The 24,193-nt window shown below is 42.8% G+C and overlaps 1 protein-coding gene across 11 annotated transcripts in view; it reads right to left on the bottom strand.

Annotated features, from left to right (window-relative positions):
* The window catches only part of SCUBE2 (signal peptide, CUB domain and EGF like domain containing 2), a 68,625-nt gene that overhangs the window by 37,022 nt on the left and 7,410 nt on the right, over positions 1-24,193 (bottom strand). For 9 of the 11 annotated variants that reach the window (XR_005983939.1, XM_041730400.1, XM_041730401.1 and 6 more), the window contains 5 exons: positions 18,900-19,025; positions 13,824-13,958; positions 8,303-8,428; positions 5,611-5,727; positions 4,906-4,995 (listed from right to left, as the gene is read on the bottom strand). Coding sequence is in view for 10 of the 11 variants with exons in the window: in XM_041730395.1 (XP_041586329.1) it covers positions 4,906-4,995; positions 5,611-5,727; positions 8,303-8,428; positions 13,824-13,958; positions 18,900-19,025 (594 nt within the window). In the remaining variant the exon portion in view is untranslated. Of the gene's footprint in view, positions 1-4,905; positions 4,996-5,610; positions 5,728-8,302; positions 8,429-13,823; positions 13,959-14,355; positions 14,424-18,247; positions 18,358-18,899; positions 19,026-24,193 lie in introns of those variants that run through there. The other 2 variants (XM_041730402.1, XM_041730403.1) reach the window with 2 other exon arrangements.

The following is a 24,193-nucleotide window of genomic DNA, read 5'->3' as shown; positions in this document are numbered from 1 at the left end:
AGTATAAGTCATCAAGAACTGCTACAGCCACTGTTGAAAAAAGTATGGAGGTTCCTCAAAAAGTTAAAAATAGAACTACCCTAACATCCAGTAATTGCACTATTGAGTATTTACCCTCAAAATATGAAAACACTAATTCAAAGGGATACATGCACCCAATGTTTATAGCAGCATTATCTACAATAGTCAAATTATGAAAATAGCCCAAATGTCTATCGATTGATGAATGGATAAAGAAGATGTGGTATATACAATGGAATATTACTCAGCCATAAAAAGAATGAAACCTTACCATTTACAACAACGTGGATGGAATTAGAGGGTAGTATGCTAAGTGAAATAAGTCAGAGAAAGACAAGTACCATATGATTTCACTCATATGTGGAACTTAAGAAACAAAACAAATGAGCAAAGGAAAAAAAGAAGGAAAGACAAGCCAAGAAACAGAGTCTTAACTATAGAGAACAAATTGATGGTTACCAGAGGGGAGGTGGGCAAGGGGATGAGTGAAACAGGTGATGGAGATTAAGGAAGGCACTTACTGTGATAAGCACCAAGTGATATATGGAAGTGTTGAATCACCTGAAACTAATACAACACTGTATGTTAACTACACTGAAATTAAAATTTTTAAAAAGTACAAATCCCTAAGGACGGAGAAAAGAGAAGCAAAGACAATACATGAAAGACACCAAATATTCTGGAAGCAGCATGTCAAGGAGAGGCAGTAATGGACAAAGCAGAAAGCTAAATCCTAGTGGTCTGCAGAGGGAATGCCAACAATTGGTAAGCTCATGTGAGCCACAGAATCCAGAAAGGCCTGGGAATTGGAGATACTAACTCACTCTAGAGGCAGAGGTGAGAAAGGAGCTAAAAACAGGAAGATTGATAGTAAGTCTATATAACAAACAGATAAACCCCCAGATCCCCTCCTAAATTCCACAGCCAGGTGACTCTACCTCTTTCCTATTTGGGCCACCGCAGAGATATGTATCTTCTGGAGAAGTGGGACTAAAGAAACACTGGACTCAAGGATACCAGGAATAGCAGAGAGGGAGGAGGAGACACTGTCAGGTGAAAGTGTGTACTCTGAAAAGAAAGATCTCAAAGCCTCACCACCACTACCACCCCAGCTCCAGGATCGCTGGCAGTCAAGTCTATGTCCCCTTAGCAGGAGACTAAAGGATTTCTCTCCAGCTAAACTGGGCTGTCCAAATGAAAAGACCTATAGATACTGGCATTTGAGGATCTCCAAATGAAATGTGTAAGCCACTGCTTAGTGGCCTCATCCAAGCTGAAAGCCTACCAGTCGACAGAATATCCAATTGATTTTTTAATATTTCCCCATTAAATATGAAGCCAGCCTAGAATCACCAGACATTTCAGGAAGGCCTTTTTTTTTTTAATTTTTATTTATTTATGATAGTCACACACAGAGAGAGAGAGAGGCAGAGACATAGGCAGAGGGAGAAGCAGGCTCCATGCACCGGGAGGCCAACGTGGGATTCGATCCCGAGTCTCCAGGATCGCACCCTGGGCCAAAGGCAGGCGCTAAACCGCTGCGCCACCCAGGGATACCTAGGAAGGCCTTTAACATGAAATAAAGGCACCAAATCAAATGAAAAGGGGAAAGGGAACTTGGAAGAAACAAAGATGATACTACAGGGAGCAAAAGAGAAGTTTTAAAAATCTCATAATTTCCCCCAGAAAGATAAGAAAAGCATTCATGAATATGATTAGGTGCCTACAATAAAATACCAAAGTAAAATTCCTGAAAAATTAAAATATGAAAGCAGAAATTTAAGAAGAATCCTATAGAGGGTAAAAAGAAAAAAAGAAAAAGAAAAATCTCCTAGGAAGTAGAACAAAAATTTCAGAAAAGAGAAGAAAATTAGAGGAGCTAAAACAGTCAACTAACAGATATTCCAGAGAGAAAGAATAGAAAATATGTAGTTAAGAAAATTATCAAAAAAAAAAAAAAAAAAAAAAAAAGGGATCCCTGGGTGGCGCAGCGGTTTGGTGCCTGCCTTTGGCCTGGGGCGCGATCCTGGAGACCCGGGATCGAGTCCCACGTCGGGCTCCCGGTGCATGGAGCCTGCTTCTCCCTCTGGATCTGTCTCTGCCTGTGTCTCTGGCTCTGTCTCTCCTTCTATCTCTCAAGAATAAATAAATAAAATCTTTAAAAAAAAAAAAAAGAAAATTATCAAAGCAAAAATATAGGCACTTTCTCGGAGCTAAGGGGCTCAAATAGCCAATCAAGTCTTCAGCATAACAGGTGGACAAAGTCCCATCATGAGAGTCATAACTGTTTTTGTTTTGTTTTGTTTTTTTGCAAGGGTCATCAATGTAAAATTTCAGATCACCAGGGACAAGAAGAAGACTGTGAAAGCAACCAGAGAGAAGCTTTCGTCGGTTCCATTCAAAGGATCAAGAATAAAAATGACTTTAGACTTTTTTTTTTCATAGAATGGTTTCCTTTTTATTTATTTATTTATTTATCTATTTATTTATTTATGATAGTCACACACAGAGAGAGAGAGAGGCAGAGACACAGGCAGAGGGAGAAGCAGGCTCCATGCACCGGGAGCCCGACGTGGGGTTCAATCCCGGGTCTCCAGTATCGCGCCCCAGGCCAAAGGCAGGCGTTAAACCGCTGCGCCACCCAGGGATCCCTGACTTTAGATTTCTTGAAACAACACCGAATCCTTGAAAACAATACAGCACTCACTACTCACAACTCTAAATTCTTTTTTTTTTAAGATTTTATTTATTTATTCATGAGAGACACAGAGAGAGAGAGAGAGGCAGAGGGAGAAGCAGGCTCCATGCAGGGAGCCCGATGTGATCCTGGGACTCCAGGATCAAGCCCAGGGCCGAAGGCAGGCGCTAAACTGCTGAGCCACCCAAGGATCCCCAACTCTGAATTCTATACTGAACCAAATACTCAATAAAGTGCCACTCTTCTCCATTCATCTCATTTGCCACATGGGCTAAAGTCAGAGAGAAGAGGACGCAGCTGACAAAAACCCAAAAGGCATTTTCAGGCATGGGAGGTTTTTAAAAACCTATACCTCCTCATGTGAACTAACAACAGAGAAGACATGGGGTCTACTGACACGGGAGCATGATGAAGGGCCTTCCTAGGCTGGCGCTAGTGGGATGAGAGGTGTGCAAGCCAGCCCTGAGAGTCGGGCCCCTCTAGAGCAGGGGAAGCCTCAGAAGACACTTTTTTTTTTTTTTTTTTTTTTTTTTAAGATTTTACTTGTTTATGAGAGAGAGAGCATGAGCAGTGGGGAGGGGCAGAGAGAGAAGCAGACTTCCTTCTGAGCAGGGAGCCTGCCTTGAGGCTTGATCCCGGGACCCTGAGATCATGACCTGAGCCAAAGGCAGTTACTTAACCAACTGAGCCACCCAGGTGCCCCTAGAAGACACTTGTTAAGAAGAAAATGGAATTAATAAGTCAATTGCTGTATTTGAACACATTGAAAGGGTTTTAGAACGCCACCCAAAATTTGCAAAAAAACAAAACAAAACAAAAAAACTGGTAAGAGGCACTTAGAAGTATTTTTACGTACCTCTAAGAAAAGAAAGAAAATAATAATCATAGCAAACTACATGGTGCAGGTAACTCACATTTAGATACTTATAGTCACAATGATGTAAATACATAACTTTGACTTCAGTAGTGATACAACTCCACTACAGGAGAGGGAGTGTGTGTGCATTTTGGGAGTGGGCAGGAGAGAGCTAAAACTCAGTGTGCTCTGGAATAGGAAGTCAAAGCTACTATCTAAAACTGACATGTCAAGAAATAAGTGTATAATATAATAGAACTGGAAAAAAGAGAAATAATGGCATACACTTTTCAGAAATATGGGGGAAAGGGAGTCAGAAGAAGAAACAAATAAGAGAAATGATAATTGTTGCCTCTGACAAATGGAATGAGGGCATGGGAAGTTTGAGGCAAGAAAATGATGTATTTCATTACAAGCTTCATAGCACTAATTAGGTTTTTAAGTTTTTTTATATTATTCATATGTACTATTTTAACTTAACACAATTTAAAATAACTTTAAGAGGGCAGAAAAGAGCTCAGAAATGTCACCTGCCTGGTAACCAATGGCTGCTCAATATGTTACCTGTTAAATCTAGAAGCTATCAAAGAGTTTTGTTTAGGTCAAGCCAAGCTTTCTCCAGAATAATAGTGTGCCAAAGGTTCTGACTGCCATCCCCACAGCCACCGCCTCTACTTCTGCTCCCATCTCCAGCTCTGCTGGCAGACTTGCTGGCAGACCTTCTTACATCCCACAGCCAAGTGCCACTCTTCTCCATTCATCTCTTTTGCCATCGACATGGGCTGAAGTCAGAGAGAAGAGGACCCAGCTGACAAAAACAGATTGCCATGTTAAGCTAAGGACTGCCCAAAGTGCCTTCCTGGTCATAGTTACTCAAAAGGACTGGAATTGACATTCACTGACCACCCGCTAAATCCCAGGCATTGGACTCTGGGCACTTCTGCATATTATCATCCTCACTGAGCTTCCTGATAACCCTAAGAGGCAGGCTTTATTGCATCCATTTTTTTTAATTGCATCCATTTTCAAGAAAGACCAGGAGACAGAGGCTCAGAGCCATTTGCCCAAGTCTTACAGCTAGCTGGGGGACAGTGCTGGGAGGCTAACCTGGTTATTCTGGCATCTGGTGTCCATCCCACAATGGCAGGGTCCTCAGCTGGTGACTAAGTAACAGTAGTAGGTGAAGAGCAAACACAGCCTAGCTTGAGAGGGGCTGCTGATCCTGGTCCAGCTGATCTGAGGGTGTATGGGCCCCAGGTTCAGGTCTGATGTAGTAAGTTAGGGAAGGAAAGGGAAAAGACTGTGCCCAGGAGGGGGCGGGAGTGCCTACCCATGAGCAGCCGCCGCTTCACCCGTTTATCGCCATCCACCACTGACGTGGCATTGCTCTCCGTCACCTCTGGGACAGCATCCTTTTGCTCTACAAGAGACACCAGAGAGCGAGTCTGTTTACTCATCCCCCGTACGACCACTTATGCTGAAACCCCAGACATGAGAACAATGTAGGATATGCAACTCTGTTCACTCAATAAAGATATGTTGTAATGAGGCTCTGTGGGAAACATAGCACGTTAAATGGCCATGGAGCCTTAGTAAACATTAAATATGAGAAAGATTTTTGAAGCATATTGCAGTGACCAAAGAGACACCAGGGAATGCAAGCTTCAGGTTCACTCTAACACTGTCTTCTGCTGACCATAAAGGCCACTGTGTCCTTACAAATGGCTAGCTTTAACTTCATGTCACCCTTGCTCCTTAGGATGTAATGTCCCAGTCTCCAGAATACCATCTTCAGGAGCCCCCTAGTCCAAGAGAAGAGAAAGGGCTTTCTGAGGGGAGAGAGAGAGAGAGACACACACCCCTCCCGGGACTAGACCACTCATTCCCACTGCCACATGTAAAGCTGCACGGGACCCATTCAGAGGCAAATACTGGAAGCTCCCTGAATCTGGTGCTTAACACCATTAATAGGGTTAGGGTTAGGAGTGGGCAGGTGGGTTGGGGACAGACCCTTACCAATGTAGGGGTCACTCACCAAGGCAGCTCCTCCCATCTGCATGCATCTTGTACTGTGGGTGGCAGCTACACTCGGGGCCATCAGCAGTGTCCTCACAGGAGTGCTGGCACCCACCGTTTCCATGGTTACAGGTCACTGAGAGGAAAATGAATCAACACACTGAGCACTGAGTTTTCCACAACCCGGGGCTGTGCTTGCTTGGGAAGATCTCTGATTTTCATTCAGCAAGTATTTGAGCACCTAGTATGTGCTCAGCATTGTGCATAATGAAGTAACTGAATCAGACAGAGCCTAACGCTGTCTCTGCGAATAGTCACAGTACGAATTCAAGAAATGCTAAATGATGGATTTGAGCAGTTATATAGGAAGATGGGGATGGGAAGGCTACGGAGATTTTCACTATTCAAGAGGAATTATATCAAAAGATTCTAGACTACTGCTTTGGGCTATCAGGAGAAGTTTGCATATTAAAATGGCTGTACTGGGGCTACAGAAAATGTTATAGCACTTTGTGGCTGGAAGAAACAGATAATACTTATTTGTATTTATATGTTAGGATTTCTCTCATCAGATTCTATCTAGATTAGTTAGAAGGGAGGGTAACCAGAGAAGCCAACTCAAAACAATCTACTCATCAAACTGAACAGTGGTTACCTTTGGCAAGAGAAATGGGAAGGGAAAGGATATGGTTTTCTTTACACACTTAAAACTGTTTGAATTACACAGGCATTTGTAATTTTTCCAACTTAAAAGAACGAAATACATATTTGTGATGTGAGAAAGAAACTGTTCTGTGATTACAGTGATGTAAAAATTGTGTATGCCTGAGAACAACTAAATAGGAATAAGAACAAAGTGAAGTAGCAGGAAGGAAGAGAAAAAAAAAGTGAAGTAGCTGGTTATGTGGAATTCTGTATCTTTTTTTTTCTTTTTGTTCTTTCTTCAAATGTGATTATATTATTGGAGAAGTGACATCTTAAAAATATTTTAAACTTTAAATCCCAAATATTCTACTGGCCCCTGAAAAACTGAAATGCCAAAGAATCTCATTCCACAGGCAAGTCTCCTCTGGAGACCTGGGTCCTCCTTGTGAGGATACCTGGAGCCAGGATAAGCAGTCTCCACTTTGTTCAGCCCACTGGAAGCCCTCAGGGACAGCCTCACTTTTAGGAGCCCTAAGAGCCTATCAGAATCTCTTTCTGGTGGTGGCACCAGCCCTGGTTTGTCAGGTTTTAGGGCTACACTCTGCTTTGTGATGGAGACAATGGAGAGAAAGCTCTTACTGAAGAAACAACCTCCTCATCTCTCAATCACAAAGGTCAACTCACTGTAAACAACCATCCCTAGCAAACTGCAGGGGAATTACAGCAGGTCCATGGCTTTGGGAAGAGTTGCTAAAGGAAAATCAACCATGTTTCCTCTAGCATAATAGTGGTTTAGGAACACCTTTAATGGCCGGTTGTTTCCTATTACCAGTTGGGGTTTCATTCCTGTGTTTCATCATCGCGTGGCGGCTATGTCCAAACTGTGTACACCATTCATGAAACAAATGTGTATTGAGCCCAACCTGTAGTAGGCACCCAGTGGGGACACTGAGAGGCAAAAATAAGACGAAGTCCCTGACTGTGGGCACTCACAGTTGGGGAGATAGACACATAAATGCACAATTCAACCCTGGGTGTCACGTGCTCCCATTGAGGAACCAACAGCGCTGTGGGAGCCAAAATACAAAATGGTGGCCAGGCCGGTCAGGTCGGGCTTCTGGGCAATTTAGCAAGATGCACCAGCCTTAGAGCTAGGAGGACCTACATCTGAACCCTAACTGGCTGCATGCTCCCTGTGTGACCTTGTTGCTTTACCTTCTCCACAATTTTCTCAAACTGAAAACGAGGATAATAATACTTAGCTCAATGGGGTGGTGATATGAAGAATTTGATGAAATTGCTATATCGTTGGACAAGCCTTTACACATAGTAAATACACCCTCAAAAGTAGCTACCTCTCCTTATCATTATCATCATTAGAAGTTAGCAGAATAGGGGAGCCCCGGTGGCACAGCAGTTTGGTGCCATCTGTAGCCTGGGATGTGATCCTGGAGACCCGGATTGAGTCCCACATCGGGCTCCCTGCATGGAGCCTGCTTCTCTCTCTGTCTGTGTCTTTGCCTCTCTCTCTCTGTGTCTATGAATAAATAATAATAATAAAAAAAAAGAAGTTAGCAGAATATTAAAGGTTGAGTGAGAATTCACCAAGCCAGGCAGAGAGGAATGCTTGGGGAAGGCCTGAGACCTAGGTAACATGGGCTGTTCTCCGACAGGCAAAGAGGTTGGGTGTTTGGGAAAAGGAGGCAGATGAGGTTTGCACAAGAAGCAGGACCAGGTAACAAAGAGCTTTGATGGCCAGATGACCACATTTTATTTTATTCTATGGGAACAGGGAGACCGGTCCCCAGCATTCACAGTCCTGACTTGTGAATTTTATTTCCTCCGATGGGTTCCCTTAAAAAGCATCCTCTTCCTTCCCTAGGGGAGACTACCCCCCACCCCATGCAGCGAATTTAGCCTTCAGTGGAGGTTAGTATCCTGTGGACAGCTGCCTGCCCTGATATAGCTGCTCTGCCAGGAGGTGGCATTTCGGCTGCTGGACTGCAGAAGACAACCTCTGGGGGTAGGATGGTTCCCAGCACAGGTATGTGCTAGTCTGTACTTACAGATGCAGTCTCTCTGGTTCTTGGCCAGCTCGAAGCCAGGCCTGCACTCGCAGGCGACGCTGCCCCTCGGGGCCTCCTTGCAGATGTGACTACAGCCATGATTCTGATTCATGCAGCTCAGACCCTCTGCAAAACAGCGGCATGCAGCCAGTGACCAGGCTGTGAGCACTATCTTGAGCCCCAGGGGCACTGCAAAGGACTGGAGGGTGGGACCTGACTGCCTGTGTCTTCACGGCCCCACATTTTAAGAGAACATGTCATTAAAATCCAGTCAGGCCAGTTAACAGAGACATAAAAAATTTCCTCTGTCACCCAAGAGATGTTGCAGTGATGTTGCAAGGCTCCTCAAGAGGAAGGAGCCCTCTTAATACTTGGAAAAACAAGTGCCCACCAGGAGCTTGCTGGTAGGTGTGGAACCACAGCCTGCAGACCCCAGGAACTTGTACTCCTCCTACCCCTGCTGACCAAGAATACAAAGAAGGAGAATCTCTCTAAGAAAATGTGCACATAGATGAAGGCTGCCAACTCTTTCACATACTCTTGAAGAGGATTTTCTGAAAATGTCAACCCTCTTCTCTACCCCAACCGAATCCACACTTTGGAGGTGACTGCGACTGCTGCATTTAAGCCTCAGCACATGGACACCAGCCCAGGGGCCTCTCTTCTGTGACCACTCTCAGTCCTTGGACCTTCGCTACCCCCCAGAAGCCTCCGAGCGCAGCAGCAACACAACAACAGAGAGAACAGAGAGAGACCTCACATGTGTGGTTTCCTTCAGCGGCTGTAAAATTCTTTCCAGGTATACTATGATCTTCATTAGGTCCAATCTTGTGGTCACAGTGCAGGGAAGGGGGTTATTTTCCCAGCTGGTTTAACATGCGTTTCAATGAAGGGGTCATAACATAGTGTGGGTCTGTGTGGTTTGCTAGAATCCTACCACTTCTCAAAACCAATTCTTTAAAAAAAAAAAAAACAAACAATTCTTTAAGACCCTGCCACCTGCCAGTGCTCTGGAGGAACTATCACCACACCCTAGATAGAGTATTCTCAAAACCTCTGCTCAGTTTGCACTGCATTACTATTGAGGACATGCCCATCTGATGCTTCTTTGCATCCATGCAATGAACATCTCTGAGAGTAGGTTTTTTTGTTCTCAACCAACAAGACGCCTTCTCACATGGGAAGTAGCACTGCTTTAAACATGAGTGCAAGAAGTTTTCATTCAGCTTCTATGGGATCCTACACTGTTCGGTATTGTACCCCTAAAACCTTAGGCAATTGGTTCTAATTAAGACAAAAATCATTTGTCTCCAATTCTCACCACAGAGCCGTTGATCTATGCTTAACTGGAATAGCTATTTTAATACAAACAGATGTCATTCCTATTCCAAAAGACAGCATAATAGTTAATACATCCCATACTCTCTTAAAACCACTTTGTTTTTTAGCTGACAGTTACAAGCTGTTTGAACTCCAGCACTCAATCTGCGGGAAGTTGCTGAGATTCATTCACCCATGCCAAGGCTGCTGTCAATTAATACAGAATGAGGCTTGTACTGGATCAGAGCAAAGCTTTCTCTCAGCTCTGGCTGGTGATTTTTGGAAATGTTACTTGCTCCCAATACTGAGGCGGCACAGGATGTGAGAGCTGCCTCCAGAAACAGTGTCCTGTCCTCCTAGGAAGGCCTAGGAAGAATTACATTTGCCCTTGGATCAGCAGAGCATTTGGGATCACAGGTGCCAGGAGCACATAGGGCAAAACATAACAGTGCCCAAGAAAGGGCAGCAGCAACACGAGAAAAGCACAGTCCCCAAACAGGTCAGCCGCTGCTGCTTCTTTTCACTCTGTTTACAAGTCTGTAAAAACATTTGCAAAGTGACCTTTACTGCCTTAGAGCAGCAATTCATTTACACAAGAAATATTTCATAAGAATTGACTATGTTTAAAAAAACCTGACCGTGTGCCAGATGCCATGGGGATACACGAAAAGTTGTGCCCTGATGTCTTATCATATCAAGCTAGACCTAAAGTTACCAGGAGATAATAGGCATTAAAATGGCTCTGGAAATGCTGGGGCTTTTCAAAAGGTGCCCCTGAAGCTGTTGATAGTACCCTGACTCCAAAAATAAGGCTACTGCTACGGGGAGGCAGATGGGTCTGGTCCAAACTGAGAGGCCCTGGCATGGTTCTGGCTCCACCCTTACCCCCAAATTGGGCTGCCAATCATGTTTGGGAATGTTAGTTCACCAAGAGGGAAATAGCTCAAAAAACATTAGAAATATCCTATTGCAGTGGTCCCACTGAAGAATATTTCTGGAAATTGAATAAAAACAGGCCTTGCAAACAGTGAAAAAGATTCTATCAAAGACAGAAACAGGCCCTGCTGAGAGCATAGCCCCTTCCTCACTGCCCTGACACCTTCCCCCTACTTTGAAAAGGCAGTGGTGCAAACATCGAAAAATCTTCTCAGAGCACACAAAACAAAAGCGGAATGCTCATTTTGAGAGCCTGAGCACCCATGAATAGGGACAAAGCCTGACTGGGGCAGTATGTCTCTCTCCAGCCTACCCCCATTACATGGGTGAAAACACACAGTCTCTTTATCAGAGCTTTGGGGTCTCTGAGAAAAAAAAATCAATAGCTTAAGCTTTCCCTCAGAATCATCTATTATGATCCTCTGAACTGAAGATCATTTAGTAAATAATTATTAAAAATAACCAAAACACTAGAAAATTCTAGCTTGCAGTATTACCTTCACTTAATCAATTTTGGAGTCTCAACAGGGGGGTTTTAAAGTCCACTTTAATACCATTTCTGAGGGCTTAATGTGCACATCAAGGAGGAAATCCTAAAGGAACACTGTTTACAGACTGCTCTATTTGAAGAGGTAAAACCTTCGGATGGACAGGGTCTCAGTTATAGACCACTACAAACTGTTGGCTCATGCTGCTATGAATTCACCAAGCGATCAGGCTGAAACACCACAGAAAAAAAATCACAAAGAGGGCAGTCTGGGTGGCTCAGTGGTTTAGCGCCGCCTTCAACCCTGGGCCGTGATCCTGGGGACTGAGTCCCACATTGGGCTCCCTGCATGGGGCCTGCTTCTCCCTGTGCCTGTGTCTCTGCCTGCCTCTCTCTCTCTCTCTCTCTGTCTCTCTTAAAAAATAAATAAAAATCTTTTTTTTAAAAAAAATCAGAGAGCCCTTCCAGACCACAACTCAAATTCTTGGATTTTGGTTTTAGCCCCAGACAAGTATATTCATTTTAAATATTCTTCAGGGAATCCAAGAATGTCTGAATTTAGAAAATTTAGAAAACAAGGATTGCAGAAAGGAACTGCTTTTGTATTTACTTCTGTTATGAAGATCCTGTGTCTGTAATCAGTCTGGAGGTCCTGCCAAAGGGCAGAAAGGGGCTGAGCCACTGCTTTGGAAGTACAAGAGTAAGAGATGATCTTAATAACTGTGAAGTTGCTTTGCTAGTGGGTGGGATCCATACTGTGTTCAAGGAACAGCCTGACCCACAGATCCCCACTCATGTCCCTAGCACCTGTGGGGGAACCAAGTGACTTCCCAGGAAGCAACTTTGAGCAACCAAAGAGGAGGTCCCCTGAGATCTAGATTGCTCTTACTGCTGGCTTCTTAATCCTGCCTCATCCCAAATGCAAGGCTCTCAGAAAAGTCCAGAGCAACTACCAGGAATGTGAAACCCAACTGCTACTCTATCAAGGGCCACGCCTGCATGAGATAAGAGATCTGCCTGATTAGAGCCAGTGTGTGTCTATCCTGCCCAAATACTGAGAACAAGCAGACTCAGGGTGATAAGACTCAGCAGACCCACTGGCCTATAACCATTCTTAGTACCCAAACAGCTTTCTAGTCAGGTATGAGAAGGGACTCATCATTCTTGGAAAATGAGGCAAAAATCACCTTCCACAAAGACACCCTTGAAAAGTCACAAGAAAAAAAAAAAAGAAAAGAAAAGTCACAAGAACCATGATTAAACAATAAACCTACTCATGTGTGATTAAATAGCAGCAGAACTTAAAATCCCCTCATTCTTGAGTTATGAGAATGAACAGCAGTGCATGCCAAAATGAGTTAACAATCTAATGTTTAGAGCACTTCCCTACAAACATGCACAGGCAACCCCTGGGGAATACAGCCACCAAAATGTGGTTCTTTGGCTTAAGAAAGAGCAGAGAATTAAAAATGGGCAGCCACCACTGGGTGGCTCAGTGGTTTAGTGCCACCTTCAGCCCAGGGGGTGATCCTGAAGACCTGGGATCGAGTCCCACATCAGGTTCCCTGCATGGAGCCTGCTTCTCCCTCTGCTTGTGTCTCTGCCCACCCCTCTCTCTCTTTCTCTATTTCTCATGAATAAATAAATAAAATCTTTTAAAAAATAAATCTTAAAAAATGTGTCATTCAGCTAAAAGCGGCTGATTGGCCTCGTGTTTTTTTTTAATAATAATTTATTTTTTACTGGTGTTCAATTTGCCAACATACAGAATAACACCCAGTGCTCATCCCGTCAAGTGCCCACCTCAGTGTCTGCCACCCAGTCACCCCCACCCCCCGCCCTCCTCCCCTTCCACCACCCCTAGTTCATTTCCCAGAGTTAGGAGTCTTTCATGTTCTGTCTCCCTTTCTGATATTTCCCACTTATTTTTTTCTCCTTTCCCCTTTATTCCCTTTCACTATTATTAATGTTCCCCAAATGAATGAGACCACATAATGTTTGTCCTTCTCCAATTGACTTATTTAACTCAGCATACTACCCTCCAGTTCCATCCACCTCGAAGCAAATGGTGGGTATTTGTCGTTTCTAATGGCCACGTGTTCTTAATGCCTCTCCCCCTGCTGAGAATCCACTGAACTAATAGAGGAATAAGAAAGGTATAGACCCAAAGCAAAGAGAACAAAAGGGAGGCCACCAGCAGAGTTGTCTACAAATTCTCGAAGGAACAGGAAGCTGTGGCACGGGGAAACCAGAACATAGGAAACCCACATCTAGGGAAGGGGTCCCTCTGCACTGGAACCAAAGAGGCTCAGAGTTCAAAAATGGGAAACACATTTTGGGAAGGCCAGATCTGGGTCTGTAAGTCCCGATAAAAAAGACTCCAGCCCCTCCCTACCTACCCAGAGCCCAGAGCAGGCTCACACTTGGTGCTGTGGTTTGCAGCACCTTTTCTGAAAAACTTGGCAGATTGTCCATTACATTTCACCTGAAACATCTAGTCATGTTTGAAATGTTTTCTATTTAAAGATTAGAATCAGGAATGTGAGCGTTTGAAGAGACCTTAGAGCTCACCCGGCCCAACCCACTTATTTTGCCAGGTGAGGAAGGTAAAACTGCCCAGTAGCAGGGTCTGGACTCATTCTCAGGCCTCCAGATCTTCCATACTCTGTGCTTCCCCTCAAAAATCACAGAAGGTAGGGAAGGTCCCTAGAGGTGACCCTCCCCAGCCCCTTCCCCTCTGTCCCTCTTGCTCCCCTCCCCACAGCAGAGCAGAGGCACCTTCCAAGCGGTGAATGCATGTGTGCTGATTGTCACTCAGGAAAAATCCCTCCTTGCAGCGGCACTCGTAGCTCCCCATGACGTTTACACAGGTGTGCTGGCAGCCACCATTGTTCTCCAGGCACTCGTCCACATCTGGAGGGAGAGGAGGATTAGCCTTTGCTTTTGTGACTTTTTCAAATGCCCTCCCCTCCCGGCAGCTCAGGAACACCTGCTAAGCAGAGATGAGGTCCCTCTTCCTTCTCTGCATCACAGAAACTCACAGAACGGAAGTCAGCAGGGACCCCAGACTGCAGAGATCTCAAGATCCCTTAACCAGGCCTCCCACACGAACACAAGAAAGTCAATTCAGTAAATATTTATAGAACACCTTCTATTTCCAAAGTATGGGGCTGGAGGAGACAGTAAAACACAAATGAGTAGGATCAAATTCTTCTGCTCTAGGAGCATGTCCCTCAGCAGAGGGAAAGAGACAAACGTACAAGTAATTGTAAGAGATAGCAAAAGGTGGCACAGAGGAAAAAGAGGTTACCTGGTTGTGCGGTATCAGGATGGATTTTATGGAAAAGCTGATGAAAGATGGGCCCTACAGGATGTCTTCAGTTCTAAATCAGGAGAACGGATTCTAGGCAAAAGAAAGGGCATGAGCATAGTGCAGGTGCTGGGGAGCATGGAGTATGCCCAGATAAGGGTGGCCATTCAATGGAGCTGGAGCACAGGTACATGTAGGTAAGTTCCAGGAGATGAAGCTGGGAATAGATTGAGTCACACCATGGAGGGACCTTGAATACCAGGCAAAGAAGTTACACCTTGATTTGAGAGGCAGCTGAAAACCATTGCAGCATGAGTAACATGGTTGGACCCTTGAGTTGGGAAGAAGGTGGTAGCCAAGGGTAGGACACAAGGAAGGAAAAGAATCAAAAGCCTGGGAGTCTGGCTTCACAGGTGTACCTCAAATAGCCTCAGTTGGGACAAGACCTGGGGCTTGGCCAGGGGGTGCCTAGGAAGGAAGAAATAGAAGAGGACTGTGGGCAAGGTGCCTGCAGGGTGGAGATCCACATGAGCATTGGATGGGGGGGCCGAGAAACATGAAGACCAGAGCTGGGTGGGGAAGTGAGGGTGGAGATGTGCTTGGACCCAACCATGGTAGGGAGGTGGTGTATGTGAGATGCTGATAGTCAGCCCTTGGTCCAGGAGGCAGTGGGAAACCTGAATCTGGTGTTGTAAAGCCACCTCTGAATGCTGTTTACTTTTGGTGGCCTGAAAGTGGGTGTCAGTGAGGAAGCCAAAGGCAGGAGAGGGAAGGAAGAGAAGGGCTGCAGTGAGCACACAGCCAGAGGTAGAAGTCAGGAGAATGCCAGGGGCAGGAGGAGTGAGAGGAGATACCAGAAGCCCCAGAGAAGGAGCCATGAAAGACAGAAAGGCAGTGAGTCCTCCTCCAACTACCTTCCACCACCTCCCAGGGTAGAGTTAAGGGACCTTCCTGCCACTGTGTCATACATTACTCTGTGCACAGCTCCATCAATACACTTAACACATCATATTCTCAAATCTTTTTTTAATTTGTACCTTTTGACACCTCATAGCTTTCACTTATCCATCTCTACTAGACTGCTGACTTCTTAAGGACAGAGATTTTTGTTGTATTTAGCACAGCCCTGGACACTGCAGGTGTACATTAATTGTTCAATGCATGAACAAAAAAGCAGGAGAGCATAGCATCACCAGAGCCAAAGCAGATGAAACTTCCAGAAAAATCTCAGATATGACAAAGGCTCAAGGAGAAGGCTGGTATAAAAACTAGGGATCCCTGGGTGGCGCAGCGGTTTAGCGACTATTTATTTTGGGGCTCCTAGGTGGCTCAGTCGGTTAAGCATCTGACTCTTGATTTTAGCTCAGGTCATGATCTCAGAGTTGAGGGATCAAGCTCCACATCAGGCTCTGTGCTCAGCATGGAATCTGCTTCTCCCTTGCCCTCTGCTCCTCCCCCTGCTCACTTGTGCTCATTCTCTCTCTCTCTCTCAAATAAAGAAATTAAATCTAAAAAAATTAATAAAAGCCATTTATTTCTCCAGCCTGATTTCCCATGTGCCTATCACTAGCTTCTGGGCACATCCATAACAAGAAAATTCACATTTAAATATCTGTTATCTGGTTTCAAGCTTCAGATCTTACAGTCATGCATCCTCCCACACTACCAGGCAGATGTCTTTCTAAACTGATGGGACTCAAGCCATCCCCTCAAGCCTAACAAACTTGCCCTTCTCTATGCCAAAGAGTAAAGAGAGCACATTCCAAAGGATAAGCCACACTGGAACACATCTGGCTAAGGTGTTCCATGGTGAGGACTCATGGTGAGCAGGAGAGATCTGTTTCCCTGCACTCCAAATCCTGGATTGTTTTTGTTTTTGTTTTTGTTTTAAGATTTTATTTATTTATTCATGAGAGACAAAGAGAGAGAGAGAAAGAGAGAGAGAGAAGCAGAGACACAGGCAGAGGGAGAAGCAGGCTCCATGCAGGGAGCCTGACATGGGACTGGATCCTGGGGCCTCCAGGATCAGGCCCTGGGCCGAAGGCGGCACTAAACCACTGAGCCACCCGGGTTGCCCATGAATTGGTTTTGAGTAAAGGTATACTCCCCTCTGAGCTGCCACCCACCTACCCTGCATTTAACCTACTATTCCTTTCTCCAAAGCCATTAGAAATGTGTCATTGAGTTGGGTAATGTACTCTGACTGGATTAACATAAAAGTGTGTGTGTTCACATGCACATGCACAAAGAGGTTATCATTCACTTGAAGAGTTTCTTCAGACTACAAGACAGTGGTTCTCAATTCCAACAGCATGTTAGCACCCAGATGCCTGGACTCCACCTCCTGAGACATTGATCTAATTATTCTTGGATGAGACCTAGGCAATGGTGTTATTTTAAACTTCTTGAATAATTCTAATGTACAGCCAGAGCTGAGAACCACTGCCACAACACTGAATAGCTAGGAAGTACTCCTAGACACTCAATAAATAGAAACTGAATTCAGACAGGTGAGCTATGTGAAAGAGCTGCATTTCATTTTTCAGGCTCATAGGCCTTCAGGATCTTGGAAGACTCTGGGTCTGGTGCCAGAGTTAAGTGGTATTTGTACTGTGTAAATTCTGGCTAATATATTTGTGGCTAACGTGTGATAAAAGGCGAAGGAGTGGTCAATGGTCAACCCAGAGAATGCAGGAAAGTGCTGCTCCTGAAAAGTTTTGGCTCTGAACTTCCTTATCACAAAATGCTTCAGCCCTCTCGAGTCTAAATGGCACAGAAATTACTGTCTGCTGGTCCTGCTTTTCTTACTATACCACTTCATTTGCTCATGGCTTCCTTTAAAAGATCTTTATCCCTGCAGATACTCAGTATATTTCTGCTGGGCACAAGCTTGCTACCAAGGCCACAAAGAGACCCCAAGGACAGGAAATGGAGATAGTATGCTGAAATATCTGTGTAAACAGCCAAGGGAAGAAAAGACTCTGGGCCTCAGGATTTCTGAGCTGGCCTTTACTTAGAACCACCTAACCCAAACCTGGCCCAGGTCTTTAAACCCTGGATGGTTTAGTCTCTTGCTCTTAGGAAGCTCACACGTTCCCCAGGCACAGCCTGGAGTTTAAGCACAACTATGATGACTGGATCTGCCAGTAGACATAAATTCCCCAAAATGCCACTCTTGGCAAGTCAAAAGGAAATGTGAAATTTCCCCCCAGAAAATGGTAAAAACAGAACAAAGCCCCCAAAACACACTGCATGCTTCCCCAAAAATTACACACTGAAAATAACTTTATTGGGATTTTTTGTGAGTGTTTTTGTTTTTGAGTTTTTAATTAATCTCAATTGACTGCTATTATCAGGATTGTCTCTCTAGTGTCTTTTCATGGTCCTGACTGCCCTAGACAGTCTGCAAAGGGGTTAGTGAGCCCTCAGCCCTCAATCAAATCTTCCTGACAGCTGCAGGCTTGGAAAGCCAAGTGTTCTGACACAAAGACTGACCTCTCATGCAGTGTGCAAACAGGAAGGGACAGGATCTCTATCAAGACGGGGTTCTAGGTGACACTGAAGTGGGATAAACGCCATACAAGGGTTGATTCCCAGATGGGAAAGTATCCTTCTCCACCACTCAAAAAACAAGTTCCATCTATTCTTATCTAGTGACTTTATGCTGATCTCAAAGCATTTAATCAAGCAGCCACTCCGCCGTACTATAGTGGGCATCTCAGTAGCTGTCCCCGTGTCAGGGTCTGGCTGAAGTTACTCCTTGGTCAGCCAAGCAGACATCAGCAAGTTAACCACTTAAAGGGTTAAGGGACCCTGATGCCCTCTGTCTCCCATGATGTCCTCCTGTACAACTGGTAGCACCAGCCTTAAAATGCAAACAGACCACAGATACCTGTCTGCCAGGTGTGCTGCATCCTCTAAGATGATTCAATACTCAGCCTCATCCAATTGTTGGCTGTTTCTGAATTCTGTTTTATTCCTGGCATAAGCAACCAACATAAACAATGTCCTTTGCAGCCCCTAATTCAGAGACTAAAACTCCAACAGATGTTTCTGTTTTGGGGAATAATAGGAGGATGTTAATGGAAGTTTTCTGTTTGAACTTTTCTCTTAAGAAAAAAGGGGGTGAGGTTACCTGGCTGAGATCCAATCATACATTTAGAATAGTCTCACATTTGGAATTTTCAGAATAAGGAGTTTTACCTAATTCTAGGATAGAGATACTCACACCATTAAAGAAACTGTTATAAGTCTTTTAACACAAGATCAGACATCTTGAAGGTGACAAGTCAATGCTAGAAATAAGTAACAACAATGATGTCCATCTCCTTAGACTAATGGAGAAATGATATCATGAATGATCATAAAAACTAAAACACTTTACCTGGTTTTCTATCAGGGAATGTGATTTCTAGGGGGCCAGAAAACACAAGTCTCTGATCCCCTTTTTGTTTTAATAAGTATGTTTTCATCAAAGGAAACAAAAGGGTGGGGTGCCAGAGGGTAGGTGAAGGAGATCTGCCATTTCCAACCATTTTCCTTACCAAGACAATTATGACCATCATGAGCCAACATGAAGCCATCAAAACAAGTGCAGCGATAATTGCCTGGAATATTCAAACAGTCATGGACACAGCCTCCGTTGAGTTCATTTTCACATTCATCAATATCTGAAGAATAAAAGAGAAGTAAAAGCCAGACTGGGGCCATTTCTTTAGGATGGAGATATACATATTTAACTTCTAATCAGTCATCCTGCTTCTAGGAATCTACCCTGAAGATACAGCTCCAACAATAGGAAAAATATTCTGCACAAGGTTATTCACTGCAGTATTGTTTGTAATCACAAAATACTAGAAACAGACTAAGTGCCCATATATAGGAAAGTAGTTGAAGAACTATTCAATGAAGTGCCATGCAGCTGTTGAAAAAAAAAAAAAAAAGAATGAGAAAGATATCAATGAACTGATTTGGGGTGATTTCTAGGATATACTACTAAATTAAAATAATCAGGGGGATCCCTGGGTGGCTCAGTGGTTTAGCACCTGCCTTTGTCCCAGGGCGTGACCCTGGAGTCCGGGGATCGAGTCCCATGTCCGGGCTCCCTGCATGGAGCCTGCTTCTCCCTCTGCCTGTGTCTCTGCCTCTCTGTCTCTGTCTATCATGAATAAATAAATAAAATCTTTTTTAAAATTAATTAATTAATTAATTAAAATACTCAAAATCCAAGATTATCTGTAGTTTGTTATCATGTAAAAAAAATAAGGGAATATGAAAAATATACCCATTCTAGCATGCTTTTTGGTAGACTTGACAAGCTTATCCTAAAATGTATACAGAAATGCAAAAGACTCAGAAGAATCAAAACAATATTGAAAAAGTAGAACTTTCCTTTGATTTGGAGGACTTTCACTTAACAAAAAGCTACAGTTATCAAGACAGTGTGGTACAGGCATAAAGAAAAACATACATCAATGGAACAGGACAGAGAGTCTAGAAATAAACCATTATATTTATGCTCACTTAATTATCGACAAGAATGCTAAGGCAATTTATTGGGAGAAATGATAGTCTTTTCAATAAATAGTGCTGAGACAACTGAATATCCATATGCAAAAAGATGAATTTAGACCTCACACCTACACAAAAATCAACTCAAAATAGATCAGGGACCTAAATGTAAGAGCTAAAACTATAAAACTTTTAAGAAAAAACAAAGCTTTTATGAGAAAAATCTGAGATGTTGGATTAGGTAAAGATTTCTTAGCTATAACACCAAACACACAAGTCATAAATTTTTAAATTAATAAGTTGGAGTTTATAAAAAATTCAAAACTTTAATATTTGCAAATCACGTACCTTGTAAAGGACTTACAAAGAATTATCACAGCAATAATAACACAAACAACCCAATTTCAGAATGGGCAAATGATTTGAATAGACATTTCACCAAAGATGATATACAAATGGGTAATAAGCATATGAAAAATTGTCAGTATTGTTAATTATTATTGGAATTCAAATTAAAACCACAGTGTGATACCATTTCACACTCACTAGAACAGTTTTGATTTTAAAAAAGAGAAAAACAAGGATCTCTGGGTGGCTCAACAGTTTAGCACCTGCCTTTGGCCCGGGGCGTGATCCTGGAGACCCGGGATGGAGTCTCGCGTCAGGCTCCTTGCATGGGGCCTGCTTCTCCCTCTGCCTGTGTCTCTGCCTCTCTCTGTGTGTCTCTCCTGAATAAATAAATAAAATCTTAAAAAAGAAAAAACAAAGAGTTGATGGAGAATTTTTAAAAATAAATAAAAAATAAAAATAAAAAAGAGAAGAGGGATCCCTGGGTGGCGCAGCGGTTTGGCCCTGCCTTGCCAGGCGATCCTGGAGACCCAGGATCGAATCCCACGTCGGGCTCCCAGTGCATGGAGCCTGCTTCTCCCTCTGCCTATGTCGCTGCCTCTCTCTCTCTCTCTCTGATGACTATCATAGATAAATAAAAAAATTTTTAAAAAAATAAGAATAATCTAAAATACATATATTTAAAAAAAAAGAGAAGAGAAAAACAAATGTTGATGAGGATGTGGAGAAATGGGAACCCTCATACCTTGCTGATGGTAATGTAAGATAGCATAACCACTTTGGAAACAGTGTAGCAGTTTCTTAAAAGGTTAAACATAAATTTCACATGCAATCTAGAAATGTCTATATACTTCTAAGTATATATGTAAGAGAAATGAAAAATTATATCCACACAAAGACTTGCAGGTAAATGTTCATAGCAACATTATATATGATAGCCCAAAAGTAGAAACAACCCACATATCATCCATCAATTCGTGAATGGATAAACAAAATATGGCATATCCATACAATAGAATACTAGTCAACAGTAAAAAGGAATAAAATGCCAGTACAGGCTACAACATGGATGAATCTCAAAAACATGCTAGGTGAAGGAAGCCAAAAGCAAAATACCACATATTATATGATTCTATTTATATGAAATATCCAGAAAAGGCAAATCTGTAGAGAGAGGAAGTAGACTAGTGGTTGTCCAAAGCTGGGGCTGGGAATGGGGGATCTTACTGAGATAAGGAATATGTTTGAAAACTATATTATGTGATAGTTGCACGACTGACTCAGTTAATTTACTCAAAATCATTGATTTGTACACTTAGTTTGAATTGGTCAATTTTATGGTTAGAATTCACTTAAGTAGTTAAAAAGAAAATACACATTTATCAGGGCACCAGGGTGTCTCAGTAAGTTAAGCATCTGACTCTTGATTTCAGTTCAGGTCATGATTTTATTTTATTTTTTTAAAGATTTTATTTTATTTATTTATTCATAGAGATGCAGAGAGAGAGAGAGGCAAAGACACAGGCAGAGGGAGAAGCAGGCTCCATGCAGAGAGCCTGACGTGGGACTCGATCCAGGGTCTCCAGGATCATGCCCTGGGCTGCAGGTGGCGCCAAACCGCTGCACCACCGGGGCTGCCCTCAGGTCATGATTTTAGAGTTAGAAGATGAAGTCCCACATCAGGCTCCATACGAAGCATGGAGCCTGCTTAAGATTCTCTCTTTCCCTCTCCCTCGGCCCTGCGCCCCACCATTCATGCTTGTTCTCTCTCTTTCTCTCTCATCTGAAAGAAAGAAAGAAAGAAAGAAAGAAAGAAAGAAAGAAAGAAAGAAAGAAAGACAAGACCCATTAATCTGCAAAAGAAATCTAGGAGGCATGAAGGATAAACCAGAAATTAGAGAGTTTGGTGATCCATGGTGCATGGGAAAAGGATGAAAAACGAGGAATGTGAAACAGGGGAACAGAAATAGGGAGAGGGAGTATTACTCCCTCTGAGTATGCCATTTTTATAGTTTTGACTCTTGGAACCATAGTGATATATGCATGAATACATACAGACATACATAAGGACATACATTTTTATGTACATACATATATATGTATATATGTACATACATACAGTCAACCAGTGTACAGAGGTGGGGGGGAACAAATAAAAATGGGATACAAAGAGAAACAAATCAACTTAGCTGTATAACAAATGAATAAGAACCACATTGAGGGAAATGTAGGAAAAAGTATTAGCCAAGTAACTTTGGAAACATCTTGACTAAATGTTGTACGGCTGAAAATAAAAACAGCTATATACAGATACTAATTAGTAAATCTGTTTTACTTGCAAGACTATGGATTAGTAGCTTTGTAAATTATTTATGTGTATACTTGGATTGAACAAACAGGTAACTAACTATATCACAGATAATGAGAGCCACCTTTCTCACCGTTGGAGAAAGAAGTTATGAATAAGCAAAGAGACAGACTGAGTAACTCTTGTGGCATTGCTTTGGAATCCAAAACATCAGTGTAAAGTCATTGTTTTTAATATATGTACAAATACATATATATATGGACTAAATATAGATAAATGTATATGTGTGGGTTAGGATACATACATATGTTTCCTAGGTCTGTGTACTGAGAAAGCCTAAGAACAATGACATCCCAGTAACAATGAGAACACCAAGCATCCAGACTTTGGTTTCTATGCACTATATTCCAATCAAAGGAACCAGAGCTCCTTGTAGAAATGGTTGGTTCCAGGGCAGAGGAAGGGAAAATACAAGATGTGTCTGTGACATCTTATGGTACGAGAAAACAATATGAGGTCTCATCCTCTCAAAAAAGGATGAGACCATGTCAAAAGGCCACAGGAAATAATCTGAAGGAGCTCCCAATGGCTAAAGCTGGAATAATTTGAGCTCAAAACAAATTACTATACAAATAATTAAATACCCATGAGTTCATTCTGGCATAAATACATAAATCAATGCATAAATAAACAGGGGAGAAGCAAAATATCTTCCTTACAGAAGAATCTCAGTTAAAAAATGTATATCAAATTATCAGTTATTATATCATAGTAATAACTGTTACAGGCAAGATCCACAGTTGGATGCTCAAATCAGTGGGTAAAGACTTGAGAAGGAACAGGATATTAGCATAGACAAATTATCTGCCCTAAGATGTGTGTTTATTGCAAAAGGGAAAAATAGTAACTTTGCAGTGGAGAAATCCAGGATGCACCATCTCAACTAGATGATCAAAGTTAATTTCACCAGTAATGGGGCATATTAATGTCATGTGCCTCTCCCACCATGAAATGTGCTAAAAAGCACACAGCACCTCTATGGTAGCCTTGTCAAAATCTTTACTTTTTGTATTACTACAATACATAGTCTTAATTTTATCGTGAGAAAACATACGACATTCTCTTATTGTGCCAATTCCTACTGTATCAATTCTTATTATGAAAAAAACATAAGGCAAACAAAAGAACTCAGCTGTATTCATCCAAAGTGTCCAAGTCATGAAAAACTAGGAAGGACAGGAACCGTCACAGATTGGAGGAGACAGAGGAGACACAACAACTAAATGTTATGTGGGACTCTGAATTGGAATGGCCTGGGAAGTGGTGGGGAGAAGGGAGAACATTAAGAAAAAACTGGTGAGGGGATCCCTGGGTGGCGCAGCGGTTTAGCGCCTGCCTTTGGCCCAGGGCACGATCCTGGAGACCCGGGATCGAATCCCACGTCGGGCTCCCGGTGCATGGAGCCTGCTTCTCCCTCTGCCTGTGTCTCTGCCTCTCTCTCTCTCTCTGTGACTATCATAAATAAATAAAAATTTTAAAAAAAAAGAAAAAGAAAAAATTGGTGAAATCTGAATCTATAGTTTAGTTAGAAGTACTGTGCCGATGTTAATAGGTTAATTTCCTGGTTTTGATATTGTACTATGGTTATATAAGTTGTTAACGTCAGGGTAA

Source organism: Vulpes lagopus, chromosome 15, assembly GCF_018345385.1.
Source record: "Vulpes lagopus strain Blue_001 chromosome 15, ASM1834538v1, whole genome shotgun sequence".
Taxonomy (NCBI): domain Eukaryota; kingdom Metazoa; phylum Chordata; class Mammalia; order Carnivora; family Canidae; genus Vulpes; species Vulpes lagopus.
This window is presented reverse-complemented; position numbering and strand designations above follow the sequence as displayed.